At 34.7% G+C, this 14,283-nt stretch overlaps 1 protein-coding gene across 3 annotated transcripts in view; it reads left to right on the top strand.

Annotated features, from left to right (window-relative positions):
• stk39 (serine threonine kinase 39) overlaps positions 1-14,283 on the top strand; it is a 64,683-nt gene that overhangs the window by 1,285 nt on the left and 49,115 nt on the right. For all 3 annotated transcript variants that reach the window (XM_081367519.1, XM_081367518.1, XM_081367520.1), the window contains exons 2-5: positions 3,747-3,859; positions 8,083-8,191; positions 8,447-8,588; positions 10,797-10,852. In XM_081367519.1, the coding sequence (XP_081223645.1) occupies positions 3,747-3,859; positions 8,083-8,191; positions 8,447-8,588; positions 10,797-10,852 (420 nt within the window). The remainder of the gene's footprint in view (positions 1-3,746; positions 3,860-8,082; positions 8,192-8,446; positions 8,589-10,796; positions 10,853-14,283) is intronic.

The following is a 14,283-nucleotide window of genomic DNA, read 5'->3' as shown; positions in this document are numbered from 1 at the left end:
AACATTTTTTTATGATCAAGTAAACTAAGTTGCCTCAGTTCAGGAAGTGTTTACTTCATATAAAGCGTTAAGATTTAACAGCAAAATAATAAGCAAACTATTATGTGGTTACTGTTTTTCATAGTTTTTTTTGAATGATCAACATCAAGATGTTAGTTTAAAATTCTTTTATGATTTTTTTTCTCTATTTCGGAAAAAACATTTTGCTTTCACTAGTTAATTTTAAATGGTTAATATGAGGTCATAAAATTATGCAAAGAGACTTTTTAAAATAGTTTTTTTAGATGAAATATTACACACATAAGTTGTTAATCTCTAAATCAATTAGAATTAAAATGAAAATTTCAGTTTTTATTTTCAATCATTAGCATGATGTTGTTAATATGATGTTGTAAATATACATATTACACTGTTGGCGTGTCATGCATTACTAAATAATTATTTACTGTAATTTTATTATTTTTCACTTGAAAAAGTACAGTAAGGGATACTGTATAGACTACAGAACAATTCTATATCAAATAATAGTGGAATTAACATCAGAATTTAATGTTTAATGTTATTATAACCTTCCTTTAAATACTTTGGTCAAGAATACTTTATGCAATTTTATATTATTTATTTGAAAGAATTAAAAGAGCAGTTTCATGTCTATCCTTGTTCAACTGGTTGAGGTTGATGGGATTTAAAAAGTAATTAGTAATAAGTAATGCAATAATTTTTAGTAGCTAGTAATTAATTACTTTTCGAGTAACTTGCCCAATGATTGGCCTATTAAATAGTTCCTCTGCTGTTCTTCTGCTAATCGGTGCGTGACGTGTTCAGGACACCCTCCTTATCTCTCAGCCACAGTTGGCACAGTACCACACTCTTGCAGTGTGTGTTTGTGTGTGTTTACAATCACAAACACAATGTGCTATATCTAATGTGAATCAGCAACCGGCTATAAATGTTTTATGCATTTATTGTTGAGTAAATGTGTAAATTGATCAACCAAACCGCCTCCGTCAAATTAAGTCTAATACATTTTAAGTAGATAGATTGATTGTTGTCAGATTTATTTTATTTTTTATTCAAAAATATTTAAAAAAGTTTCACGGTTTCAACAAAAATATAAAGCAGCACAACACTGATGATAATCAGAAATGTTTCTTGAGCAGAAAATCATCATATTACAATGATTTCTGAAGGATCATGTGACACTGAAAACTGGAGTAATGATGCTGAAAATTCAGCTTTGATCACAGGAATAAATTACATTTGAAAATATATTACAATAGAAAAGAGTCATTTTAAATTGTAATAATATTTCACAACACTATACTGTTTTTACTGCATTTCTGATCAAGCAAATACAAAAAATGTATTAAAAAAAAGAAAAGAAAAACATAAAAAAAAATGTATTGACAGCAAACTTTCTGAATGGTATTATTTAGATTTTTATTAAGTTATGTATTTTGTGTTATCATATTATTTTGATATTATTTTGTCCCTGTGGCATTTTTGTGTGTGGGTGTGTATTTATTAGTGGCCAACCAATATTGTTTTTTTTTTAATATTCAAAGAGAATGGTGGCAGCTGGCCTATATAACGCTGAAATACAGTTGCAGGAAAAAGTATGTGAACCCATTGAGTTTCTGCCAAGTCCCTTTAAGACAAGTCATTTTGCTCGGCGGCCATCTTTGTTTGAAACGGCTCTCGGGAGTCGGGCAGCTATTTCAGTCGTGCAAGTACAGCTCTTATCTCTTTGAACGGGGAAACATCAAATTCTCCAAAGCTGTTAAAGCTTACGATTAAATAACATATTTGAAATCACCAATGAAATCTGACAACAACTGTCTCATAAATTTTGTTTCTAAATCCTCAGAAACAAAAAGAAAAACTTTTCAGGCTAATGCGCATGTGCAGTCATAATTTCTATAGCAACTCAAGCTTCTAACGGCAGCTTCAGTGACACAATGAATTTCACAATTCCCTATTGGCCCTTTTACTTAGAAGGCGGGTCTTATTCTGCCATATTGTGCGGTACACTTTCTCCCATTTATAGTAATATGAGTCTGGTCTAAAGTCTGGTTTCTGCCTGGTTTCATTAAATGACTTCCCAGACAGTGTTTTGTATGAAGGTACCTTCTAAGAAAGTGGATTCAGACACTATGAGGCAGAGCCGGCACAGTTCTGGATACATTGAGAATCAAGATTTTTATGTTTCACGATAGAGGTCACGATTCACTCATGATTCTGAACAGACAAATTAAACAAAATATCTTGAAAATATTAATTGCTGTTGTCTATTTAAAAAAATGTTTAATTAATTTAAAAGAGTTTTTTTTTTTTAAAGAGAAAATTGTAAAAAAAAATGTTTCAATGAATGATTCAATGACTTGATTGAATGATTCACTTTTTTCATTTCTGGATGAATCATGGTTTTGAATGAATCTCTTGAATGAATGATTCAATCCTTATTTGAAGCGCCAAGATACTTTCAAAAGTTGATTTGCTCTATTATTTCGATCTCTATGGTAGACATCACTGTTTATATAAGTTTAGAAACTTTTATTCTAGCACTTAGTCATAACTTAAGTATTTGTCTCAGAAATAACGATACTGTGTGGTTGGAAAGACCGTTTGTGAAGCTGTTTCATATCTATACATGAATGATTTCTCTGGGTCAGCGTGAGCATTGAATGTTCTGGTGTGATTTTGTCAAAGCTTCAATAGACACAGGCGAATCGTTGTCATTTGGGAATGAGATTGCATCAGTAGCGATTAATCATGCAGCTCTACTATGAGGTCATGTCTAATGATCTAGAACAAATTTGAGTGAGCTTAGCCATAACCAAGCAAATATCTAGTACCTACAATGCATATTTCGCAGTAGTAATTGAATCATAAGTTTTTAAACAAATTGACATTTGACTGCATGCACGGCATTGTGGGATATCAATGTAGGACACTTTCAAAAACCAAGAGAGATCTCAAAACACCTCAGAATAAAATGTTTTGCAAGACGAAAAGGGTTATGCCGTGACACATGGTGAAACTGTCTATAAAAGGAGAAAGTTCAGCGGTGCTGTGGGTGTTCTGCAAAGATGACTGATAGAGGAAGCCACCGCTGTCCCAAAAAACACATCGCTGCACGTCTGAAGTGGGCAAGAAGTCTCCTGGACAGCTTGCTGACATTGATGGGAAAATGAATTCCCAAGTTGATCAGATTCAGGACATTTTTCAGGAGACTGAAGGCCATCTGTCCGCCAGCTGAAACGGGACCCAAACCACACAAGTAAATCATCCAATAAAAATATGCCACCTCGAGTGACCCTGACTTCAGCCTGAATATTGCAGAACTGAAACCCGTTTGGTTTAGAAAAGGTTAGAAAAGGATAGCCAATTGGATTCACACACTTTTCCCACTCACACTATGCATATATGCTGCTTATGCTGACTGTATGTCTGTTGCTGATGAGTTGATTGAGGATTGAGCATTACATGGTAAATACAATGTTCAAATACAATGAATGAAATAATATGCACGCGCATTTCTAGGATAGCATGCAATTTGTCTCCTTTACAGCAAAGCTACTTATCAAAGCGCCACACGCGTCTGATATCAATCCTATAAGCACATCATATGATCAGCTGCACCTGCTGTGCACAAGCTTTTATTTTCCAGAGGGCTTGTTTACTGTCTGCCTTTCATCTAGAATAATGTCTTTGTTCATTAGAGACGTGTATACTGTGTTTTGTAGGTAGCGGAGCCACAGCAGTCGTCCAGGCCGCTCTTTGTAACCCACGACAGGAGCGTGTGGCCATCAAGAGAATCAACCTGGAGAAATGCCAGACCAGCATGGATGAGCTGTTGGTGAGGAACAACATAAAAACAGCTGTGTCTACTCATGCAGGTTTTGCCATACACATGCATATGCATGTTAACACACACACACACACACAAACTCACGTTTTATGTGGATTTTTTCATAGACATAATGTTTTTTATACTTTACAAACTGTATATTCTATCCCCCTACACTAACCCTACCCCCAAACCTACACAATTTTAGATTTTCAGTAAACATTATTCTGTATGATTAATATGCTTGTTTCCTCATGGGGACCAAAAAAATGTCCTCACAAGCCAAGGTCAAAATTTATTGGTATTACTATACTTGTGGAACATTTGGCACACACACACACATACATATTCATTGACACAATGCAATCTCTAGCCGCTTACCCTAACCTTACCCATCACAACTAAGTGCCTAACCCGAACCCTGACCCTAAACTGACCCTTAAAGGGATACTCCACCGTCTTTTCATATTAAACTATGTTATTCCCTTAACTAAGACGAGTTGATACATACCTGTGTATGTATCAACTCAAAAGTGCAACGTTTTGTTTTGTGTCACCGTCCTAGGTCTAGTTACACTACGCGAGTAACTGTGTTTAAATAGGGAAAACGTCAAGGTGTTTGGTAGCTTCTCTGCTTGGCCCGTATTGAATGAACTGAGTGAACAAAGTTTCGCCGCGCGCCAGAGCGATTGAGTGCACGCACTGAGACGAGAGAGGTATGTATCAACTCGTCTAATAACATAGTTTAATATGAAAAGACGGTGGAGTATCCCTTTAACCTCATTATAACCTTATCCCTAAAACCAAGTCTTGACCCTCAAACAGGCCTTTAAAGGGCTCTCAGAAAGTGAGGACCGGCCAACATGTCCTCACTTTACTCTCTTTGTCCTCACTCCAGTGGTCTAAAACTCAAACTGGTCCTCTCAAAGATTGCTGTACCAGTACACACACACACACACACACACACACACACACACACACACACACACACACACACACACAATATCGAATCACAAAAAGTTAAAGATGAATTGCAATTTGTTTGTCTGAGCAGCCTGACTGGACCGGGATAAGCAATATTGGATCGACCTATGACATCAGTTTGGGGCCTGTCATCATTTGCTTCCAGAAGTATTTTTTTTCCCATTCATTTTCATCTTTCATCATAGGCATTCCAAAATAATCTTAAATAAAGAGCCAAACTAACCCAGACAAATCACAACTTTATAACCTTTGATTTAAAGCAGAAAATGAGAATAAAAAAAGTATGGTGAATGATGTATTCGAGTCAGAAATTATGCGCGCAATATGTATAAATTGCTCTGTATTTGAAGATAACTGTGAAATATTTAAAGGAAATTGACTGAAAGAAATGCAAAAAAGTATTGAAAGAAATTAATATTTTTATTCAGAAAGGATGCAAATTGATCAAAAGTAACAGTTAAGATATAACGTTCTAAAAGATTTCTACTTCAAATACATGCTGTTTTTTTAACTTTCCATTCAACAATAATGAAGTGGCAGATAATAAGAAATATTTCTTGAGCATCAAATCCACATATTAGAATGATTTCTGAAGGATCATGTGACACTGAAGACTGGAGTAATGATGCTGAAAATTCAGCTTTGATCACAGGAATAAATTATATTTTAGAAAACAGTATTTTAAATTGTAATAATATTTCACAATATTACTATTTTACTGTGTTTTTTGATCAAATAAATGTATCCTTGGTGAGCATAAGAATCTTCTTTCAAAAAATATTGTAAAAATGGTACCGAACTCAAACCTTTGAATGGTAGTATATACAGATGCAGAAGTTGACTGAGACTCGTTTACTTCGTTCACAATGCTTCATGGGAGTGGGCGATCGCTCTTTTTATATCGGAAAATCTGTTTCAGAAACATTCATTTGAAATCATCCTGACTTATTGCTTCTTTAGAGGTATCAAATTATATTATGTTTTAAAATACTTGAATACAGTTACCTTTTCATTGATTACATAGTTATATGTTATTAAATTATTCATAATTCATTGATTCTCCCTGCTACTACTTTTCTATCTTTAAAATTTTCCTTTCTAAAAAATATACCTGTTCAGAAGGTCTTCCAGGTTTGTTAAAATGCACACACAGTATTTGATCACTGGATTTACAGAAATCATTTCACTTTTCAGTGTTTTCTCAACATTTCAACATTGCATATCTAATCAACTTCTGACAAACACATTTATTATTATTTGAATTATCAATTATGAATTATAGTGAGTCATTTAACCATGTTTCTGGAAGGCTTTTGTCTTTTAAACACATGCAATGCAGGGATTCCCCAATTTTCTTGTCAGCTGAACCTCTTTGACCTGAGACTGTATATTTACTTGAAGTAAGTTAATAAGATAGGTCAATAATAAAATTATTTTGGAATATATATCCAAAATATAATGGAATATATATCAAATCAATTTAATAAACGAGTTAGGTCAAAAGTAATCTAAAAGTAATTAAAAAAGTAGTCTGATTATAGTACCATAAATATGTAATGTATAATATATAAAATATGTTTAGAATCAGTAACTGACTACAATAAATAATCTACCCAGCACTGAGACACAATTATCATTGTTTTACCTTCGAGCAGTTTTAATTACATTTTAAACTTCAACAAACACTTCAGATTTAATCATTTTGAATGAATAAATGACTTGTTAATGTGCATGTGCATTAAACGTACAATGTAAATGTTTCAAAATTCAATTAAATCATTAATCACAATTATTTGTAGGATGATTGATCATTAGCCAACACTTATAGTTGTGACTGCCCTAGTTTCTCATGAATGTGTTTCATATCTGTCAAAGACACACGTTACATGCTTTTCTCACAGCGCGCTTTCCCTACTGTTATCATGCGCGCACACACACGCACACACACACACACACACACACGCACACGCACACACACCCAGCAGGCCTTTCACTCCGACACTCATGACTGAGTTGTTTTCCATTGATCTTTGTTTTGGTGCAGAGAGACTGGAAACTGATGGTTTGATTAATGACTATTCTGCCGCGAAAACAAGTTTATTCCCGGAGACGGGAATCTGCTATAAGCATCTCTCAGATTTACTCTCAAATTGGCTGACACAGAAATATGGGTTTGTGTAAATTTATGCGGAACCCAGGCATACATACACAATGACCTTTTTCAATTTTCTTCAGATTTGGATCTTGCAGGTTTTTTGTTAAAGCCTTATATTATTATAACATGTGAAATTACTTCATCAATTGTATGTTGTTGACCTGCAAGCAAAATTGCATTTTTATGCGTGATTTCTGCTTTGAAATAAACTGAAAAACAGCTTTAAAACTGAAGCATTGATTAGCACTTCACATGTCGAGGATAAGAGTTTATATTTGTCTGATATTTTCAGAAGTAAAGATTCCTTATTAAATCAGGATCAGGTAGTCTGAGCTGGTGTGAGTGAGTCGAGGCGGAGACTAATTTGCATATTAATGTATCCGTGTATACTAAAAGAAGTAATGGTGTATTTATTTACATTCAAGCTATGTTAAGGCATGAAACAATTATTTTAACAGGAAAAAATATTAAATATTAAAATAAATGTGTTTTTTTTAATACTAATCATTACCATGTATATACATCAATATAACAATACATGGTAACAGATCAGAAACATTTATATGCATATTATTGAAACATTTTAATACATTTAGAGAACTGAATGATGGCTCAAATAAATAGCTTAATCAAATCGAATAAATGTTTTTATGCAATGGACAGTAAGATCTGATTCATGTACATTTGCATTAATTCATTTAGCAGACACTTTTATCCAAAGTGAGGAGCAAAAGCAATTTTTTTAAAGAGCCAATGATATACATGACATTACAGTAATGAGAATTGATTTTTTTTTCTAATAGGGTAATGAAAATGGAGGATAAATGTGTTTAATTGGTATTTACATGTTTTAGAAGTCAAACAATTCATAATCATAAACATGGGCTTAATTTCCTTTTTTGATTTTGGGGTGAAATATGATCTGAACACACAGATTTGGTGGGATTTATTCTATTGGTGAATGGTGTCTTTTATAAATCAGTTCAAGAACTTCTCTCTGTTTCTACCTTTGCAATGTGCATGCATTATAAAGCACATAGACATAATTAAAGACGTGCATTATAAAGCTAGACACCTCCGTCTGTCTCCACAGAAAGAGATCCAAGCCATGAGCCAGTGTAACCATCCAAACGTGGTCACATACTACACTTCATTCGTTGTGAAAGATGAACTTTGGCTCGTCATGAAACTCCTGAGTGGAGGTGAGAGGAATCAGTCTTATTGTATTCATTCAACACTAAATGTATTGTTTTATCATTTAAAACAAGCTTCTTATGAAATGTTTTGCATGAAAAGTGTGGTTTTGTTTTTTAAATGTCATTTTGATTTAATAATGTTGTCCAGTGCTCAGTTTGTGTGTCCAAAACCTATTTGTTGCAACTGTATGTGTTATATGCATGTATATTTTGTAGATTTGCATGTGTTTTGTGTGATTACAAGGCTTTTTATTCATCCAGGATCAGTGTTAGACATCATAAAGCACACGTTCATCAAAGGAGAGCATAAAAACGGTGTCCTAGATGAATCCACAATAGCAACCATTCTGAAGGAAGTACTGGAGGGATTAGATTATCTCCACAAAAATGGGCAGATTCACAGGTAAGGAAAAATCTATTATTGTCACTATTCCACTTTATAACTCCCTTCCAATCACAGGCCATTTGCTTCAGTCGTACTTGAACTTAAAGTTTTCCTGGTTAGTGGCATCAAAGTGGTAAGAAAAAAAATACTCAAAGACTTTTTTAAAACACCTACTAAGTAAATACCAAGTAAATTAGACATCCATATTTCACTTTGGCCCTGATTACTCCTGGGATTTTAACGGGTTGATTCACCCAAAAATGAAAATGATCCCATAATTTACTCACCCTCAAGCCATCCTAGGTGTATATGACAATCAGAGTTACAGTGAAAAATATCTTGGCTCTTCCAAGCTTTATAATGAGAATGAATAGAGCCTGAGATTTTGAAGCCCAAAAAAGTGCACCCACCCATCATAAAAAAATCCATATGGCTCCATATGGTAATAATGCCTTCTGAAGCAAGGCGATGTGTTTTTGTAAGAAAAATATCCATAATCAGAACTTTATAAACTAAAATGACTGGCTTCTGGCTTCGGCTGTACGCGAGTCTAGTTGGAAGAGTGACCTCTGACCCGACTCATGACGTACTCTCGAACGAAAGCGCAGAGGATAGAGCAAAACAAAACACCAGTCACGAATTAGTCTAATAAGTCTAAAACGAGAATTTTTAAAGAGAAATGTCGGAGGAGCCTGAGTTTGTTATTTGTTTGAACTGCGAGGCGCGTCTGCTCTCACCTAAGCTTACTCTACGCATAAGTCCTAAATCGCACGCCGGAACTCGACTGTTTCGTGAACGCATGAACGGACGTTACCAGAAGCTACTGATTACAGTTTATAAAGTTTTAAATATGGATAATTTTCTTACAAAAACACATGGCTTCTCTTCAGAAGGCCATTATTAACACCCTCTATGGATTACTTTTATGATGGATGGATGCGCTTTTTTGGTCTTCAAAATCTCAGGCTCTATTCACTCCCATTATAAAGCTTGGAAGAGCCAGGATATATATTTTTTTTATATATAACTCTGATTGTGTTTGGCTGAAAGAAGAAAGTCATATACACCTAGGATGGCTTGAGGGTAAGTAAATGATGGGATAGTTTTCATTTTGGGGTGAACTAACCCTTTAAGATGCGTTTTGGTCTATCGGATCACATGTAGACGAGGGGGACGCATTCCCGTTTACACCTGGTGTTTTAATCTGTCTCTTTTCTCCATTTTCAACCACTTCTGTCCTGATTTCTTCGAGGGGAGGGTCTATGGGTGGGTAAATGTATGGGCTTTTTAAGGTCTTTCGATCTAATGAACAAAATAAGCTTGTGCAATTTACATATGAACGCGACTGGAGACACGGAAAAACATACAGAGCATCAGCTTTAGTTTCTGCTCTGACAGCCACAAGACCAGCCGAACGCTGTGAGTGTGTGTGTTAAAAATCAGAAATGGGGAGAGAACATTGTGCTTGGTACATTTTTCATCTTCAAACCAAACTTGGGTCTCCAGCCGACAAAGTTTAAATCAAACATGGACAAGCTCAAAGCTTTTTAGACCCCATTTACACCTGTATTTAGTGTCGTCCACTTGTGCTCCGATCGACCAAAACGCATCTTAACACCAGGTGTAAACACGGCCTTAATCATACTTGAACTTGAAGTTCAGTTAGTGGCATCAATCTTTTGAAAGATACTCAAAAGAGGTTTTTTTTAAACACCTACTAGGTAAATACCAAGTAAATTAGACATCCATGAACATAACTCCATATTTCACTTTGTTTTCTGAGTTATATTTGGAAGGACATAAATTTGGATTTAATTCTAATGAAGTTTACGCAAATTCTCTGCAGTATTGATTTCAGATTTACCCGGGCCTAAATGACAAAGTTATTTATGGCTTGTCATTTCTCATGCATTTCAGATGGTCTCTTCCTGTTTGAGTGAACAACTCTTGGTCCTTATAGGATGCAAATTGGCCAGACTTTATGCTGACAGTCAAACGTCTGGTTTTGTGAAACTAGAGTAAAATATGCTTTAATTAAATTCCTCTGCATGTTAAGTGCTGAAAAATACTAATGTGGTCTTTTCCCTCCAGGCCATCACTGCTGTAATAATGGTCTGAAAAATTCATAAACATGCGGATTCATTCTTCAGCCACTGGCATTATTGTTAATGTTTAAGATTATAATAAACCGTGACATGTGTGTGCTTTGTCTTGGTTTGACCTCAGGGACGTGAAGGCTGGTAATATTCTACTGGGAGAAGATGGATCGGTGCAGATCGCTGGTTTGTAACTTTGTTTGCCTTTGACTTTACTGAAACTTTACCGTAGATTTTCTGAAATGTTTTTTTTTTTTGTATTTAAGTTAGTTAATACTTAGTTAAACCATCAACATCTTGTCAGTTTTTCATGGGGCAGTTAAATATTAGATTGGCTCGACAATAAATCTGCAGCTTGCAGATGATTACTTATTCTTATTTCACATGCAAAGTGAGCATTTACATAGATGTCTTAATGAAACAGCTGGACAACAGCTGGATGTTTTTTTGACATCCAAGAGTATTTAAGCTTCATCCAACAAGTATCTATCATTAGCAAAGCCTAGCAACCAGCTTAGGACAAAAATGTTAAAACATGTTAGCAACATGCTAATTCATGTTAATAACAACATGTTAAAACAAGTTAGCAACATGATCATTCATGCTAGAAACATGTTAAAATATGCTGGCAACATGTTAAAACATTAGCAATTTGTTAACATTTTAGCAATGTGCTGTCATACTCATTCATGCTAGCAACATACTAGCAAAGTGTTAAAACAAGTTAGAGATTGACAATGATTTTTATCAATTTGGTAAGACATGCTATTAACTTGCTAATTCATGTTGACATGTTAAAATGCTTGCAACATGTTAATAAATGCTAGCAATGTATAGCATGTTAAAACATGAAATTAAATCTAAATAATACTAGACACATGCCACAACATGATAAAAACATGATAAAACTTGTTAGCAACATGCTAAAACATGCTGAAAGCTTTCAAGATTTCAATTCCATTCTTGTGATTTGATTCCGATTTTGATTCAATATTGACTAATTTGGATACATGTTTATTTTAAATTTTATTGAAAAAAAGAATCTCACCTAATGCTGTAAACATAGAGGGCCCAATCTGCTGGTATTATTAAAGGTTAAAAATAACAAATTAAATTAAATATAATGCAGTTTTTGTTATAATAACAATTATTTAATGACATAAGTAAACATATAATAAATATGTAATATAGTGCTCAGCAAAATCTCATCTCTAGCTATTTTTTCTATTCAATTAACATGCTATGGTCATTAAATGGCTTTCCTGAGGTAAATGTAACGTTATGTGACATAATTGTTCTCCTGCTGTTATATTGACCTCTTTCCGTGGTTGAAAAATTGACGGAATCTAAGAGCTGAGAATTAGTTTAATATTAAAAGTACCTCTTTGCTCCGCAATTTTTCTGTGCGTGAGAAAATGGATGTGTGGCGTGAGAGCGTGTGAAAAGTGTCAATTGCGTGAGTCTCACGCTCAATGCGTGAGAGTTGGCAGCCAAAGTCTGTCCCAATGAACTTCACTTTCTAGTTTTAATAGATAGATAGATAGATAGATAGATAGATAGATGTTTTAAAAAACTTAACATTATACTCAGGGGAAAACATAAAATTATATATATAAAAGATGTATGACTCAGAATTTGTTGTAAATTTCTTTGTTGCTCTTAACTGATTTTGACCAATGCATTCTTAGGGCCCTATTTTAACGATCTAAGCGCATGGTCTAAAGCGCAGGGCGCAAGTTCACTTAGGTCGTGTCCGAATCCACTTTTGCTATAGTTTAACGATGGGAACGATGGGAAAAATGGTTGGCGGCCAGGCGTATGGTCTAAAAGGGTTGTCCCTATATTCTCTTAATTATTCAAATATTTTTATTGGGTTTTCAATTATAAACACTTATAAACAAGTCCCCATACAGTAACCCCAACATACACAATAGTAAATAACAATAACCAAAATAAAATAGTAATAAAAAATAAATAAATAAATAAAATAAAAACTGACACGTTACAGAGTTACAGAGCCTGTGAATCAATTATGTCCCAGTGTTTCCCGCAGGAAATTGTAAGTTAAAATAATCCAGAAATGGCTGCCAGACCGTATAAAATCTCTGGGTTGAACCCCTGATCGTGTGTTTCAACTTCTCAAGTTTCAGGTGTGCCATTACATCCTCAACCCAGCGCCTGTGTGTGGGAGGCATATCTGACTTCCAATTGCGCAAAATAAGACGTCTGGCCAATAGAGATGAAAACGCAATGGCATCCTATATTCTCTTAATGAGTAATGGGTGTGTTTCGGGATTTATGTGTGTTAAACCTATCAGAGTCTCATCTCCCATTCCCTTTAAATGCCAGTTGCGCTCGCGCCATGGCAGATTCGCTATTTACATGACGGAATTTGATAGTGGAAAGACCGAACCTGAACGCGTCTCCAGAGCGCAAACGGAACTGCTTGTGAGTGAGGTAAAAGTGCGCAAGCTAACGTGCTCATTAAATGACAAAAAAAAAAAAAAAAAATATTGCACCATTGACTTTAGACCAGGGTTCAGTTGGTCAATGTTGCCTCAAAATAACAACGTGCCAACAATACTCCTGAACACGCTTCGTTTTCAGACCAGCGCACAAATGGGCGCAAATGCACTTGCTATTTAAACAACATGGCGCAGGACGTGAAAATGATAACTGCATCGACTGAAACTAGCAAAACACACATTGCACCGGGTGTATGATAGGGCCCTTAATGTTCAGTCACATAATTATTTCAGCCCTTTAGCTTATTTATAGCCATGAGTTAATTAAGCTTTCTTTAGCTGTAAAAATCCTGTTTTAATTAATATTGGTTGTCACTCTAAAAAGCAACATTTATGGGCCTTAAGAGAGATTAAACCATGGTAATTAACTTTAATTATGCTAACTATAAAAGCAATAAAAAGCAGTGATTTAATCAGTCAGTCAAGCCGCTGTCAAGAAAGTTAATTATGTTTTGATTTTTAAATGGTAATATATTTTCAACTTTTGTTCTCTTTTACATTTTGTTTTTTGAATTTGCAAGTTCGAGCGACATGAAGGAGAGCAGACAAACAGGCCTGAGATACATTGATCGTACTGTGGAGAAGTGTTAAATTCCTGAAATGGGGCTTTTTCCGTCCCTGGAGGGAAACTGGCTGATCTAGTTCTGGAATATTGATTGGCTTTATGTAATAGGGGTTTCCACCAGTGACCTTGGCTTGCCTTTGTTAAGATTGTAGGTCACATCAGAGCTTTTTCTGTTGAAATGTTTGACAGACAAATTTATAAAACGTTTTCACACACACACACACACACACACACACACACACACACACACACACACACACACACACACACACGGGTGAATCCAGGTTAAATGTATACCCCCCCCCAAAAAAAAATTTAACATAAAAAATTAAGCCTATTTTTCCATTGTGAAATAATTTACTTTATTTCTACACATTTTCTTAAAGTATCACATTTTTACTTTTGAGTTTTTTTTAAATTTCCATTATTTTCAATGATGATTCTAATTAGGTTCTCTCTCTCTTTTTTTTACCGTTACATTTTTTAAATGCTGTCATCCAATTACCTTAAATCATGATTGAATGAAA

The sequence above is a fragment of the Scardinius erythrophthalmus genome (genome assembly GCF_964197995.2).
Source record: "Scardinius erythrophthalmus genome assembly, chromosome: 6".
Lineage (NCBI taxonomy): Eukaryota > Metazoa > Chordata > Actinopteri > Cypriniformes > Leuciscidae > Scardinius > Scardinius erythrophthalmus.
This window is presented reverse-complemented; position numbering and strand designations above follow the sequence as displayed.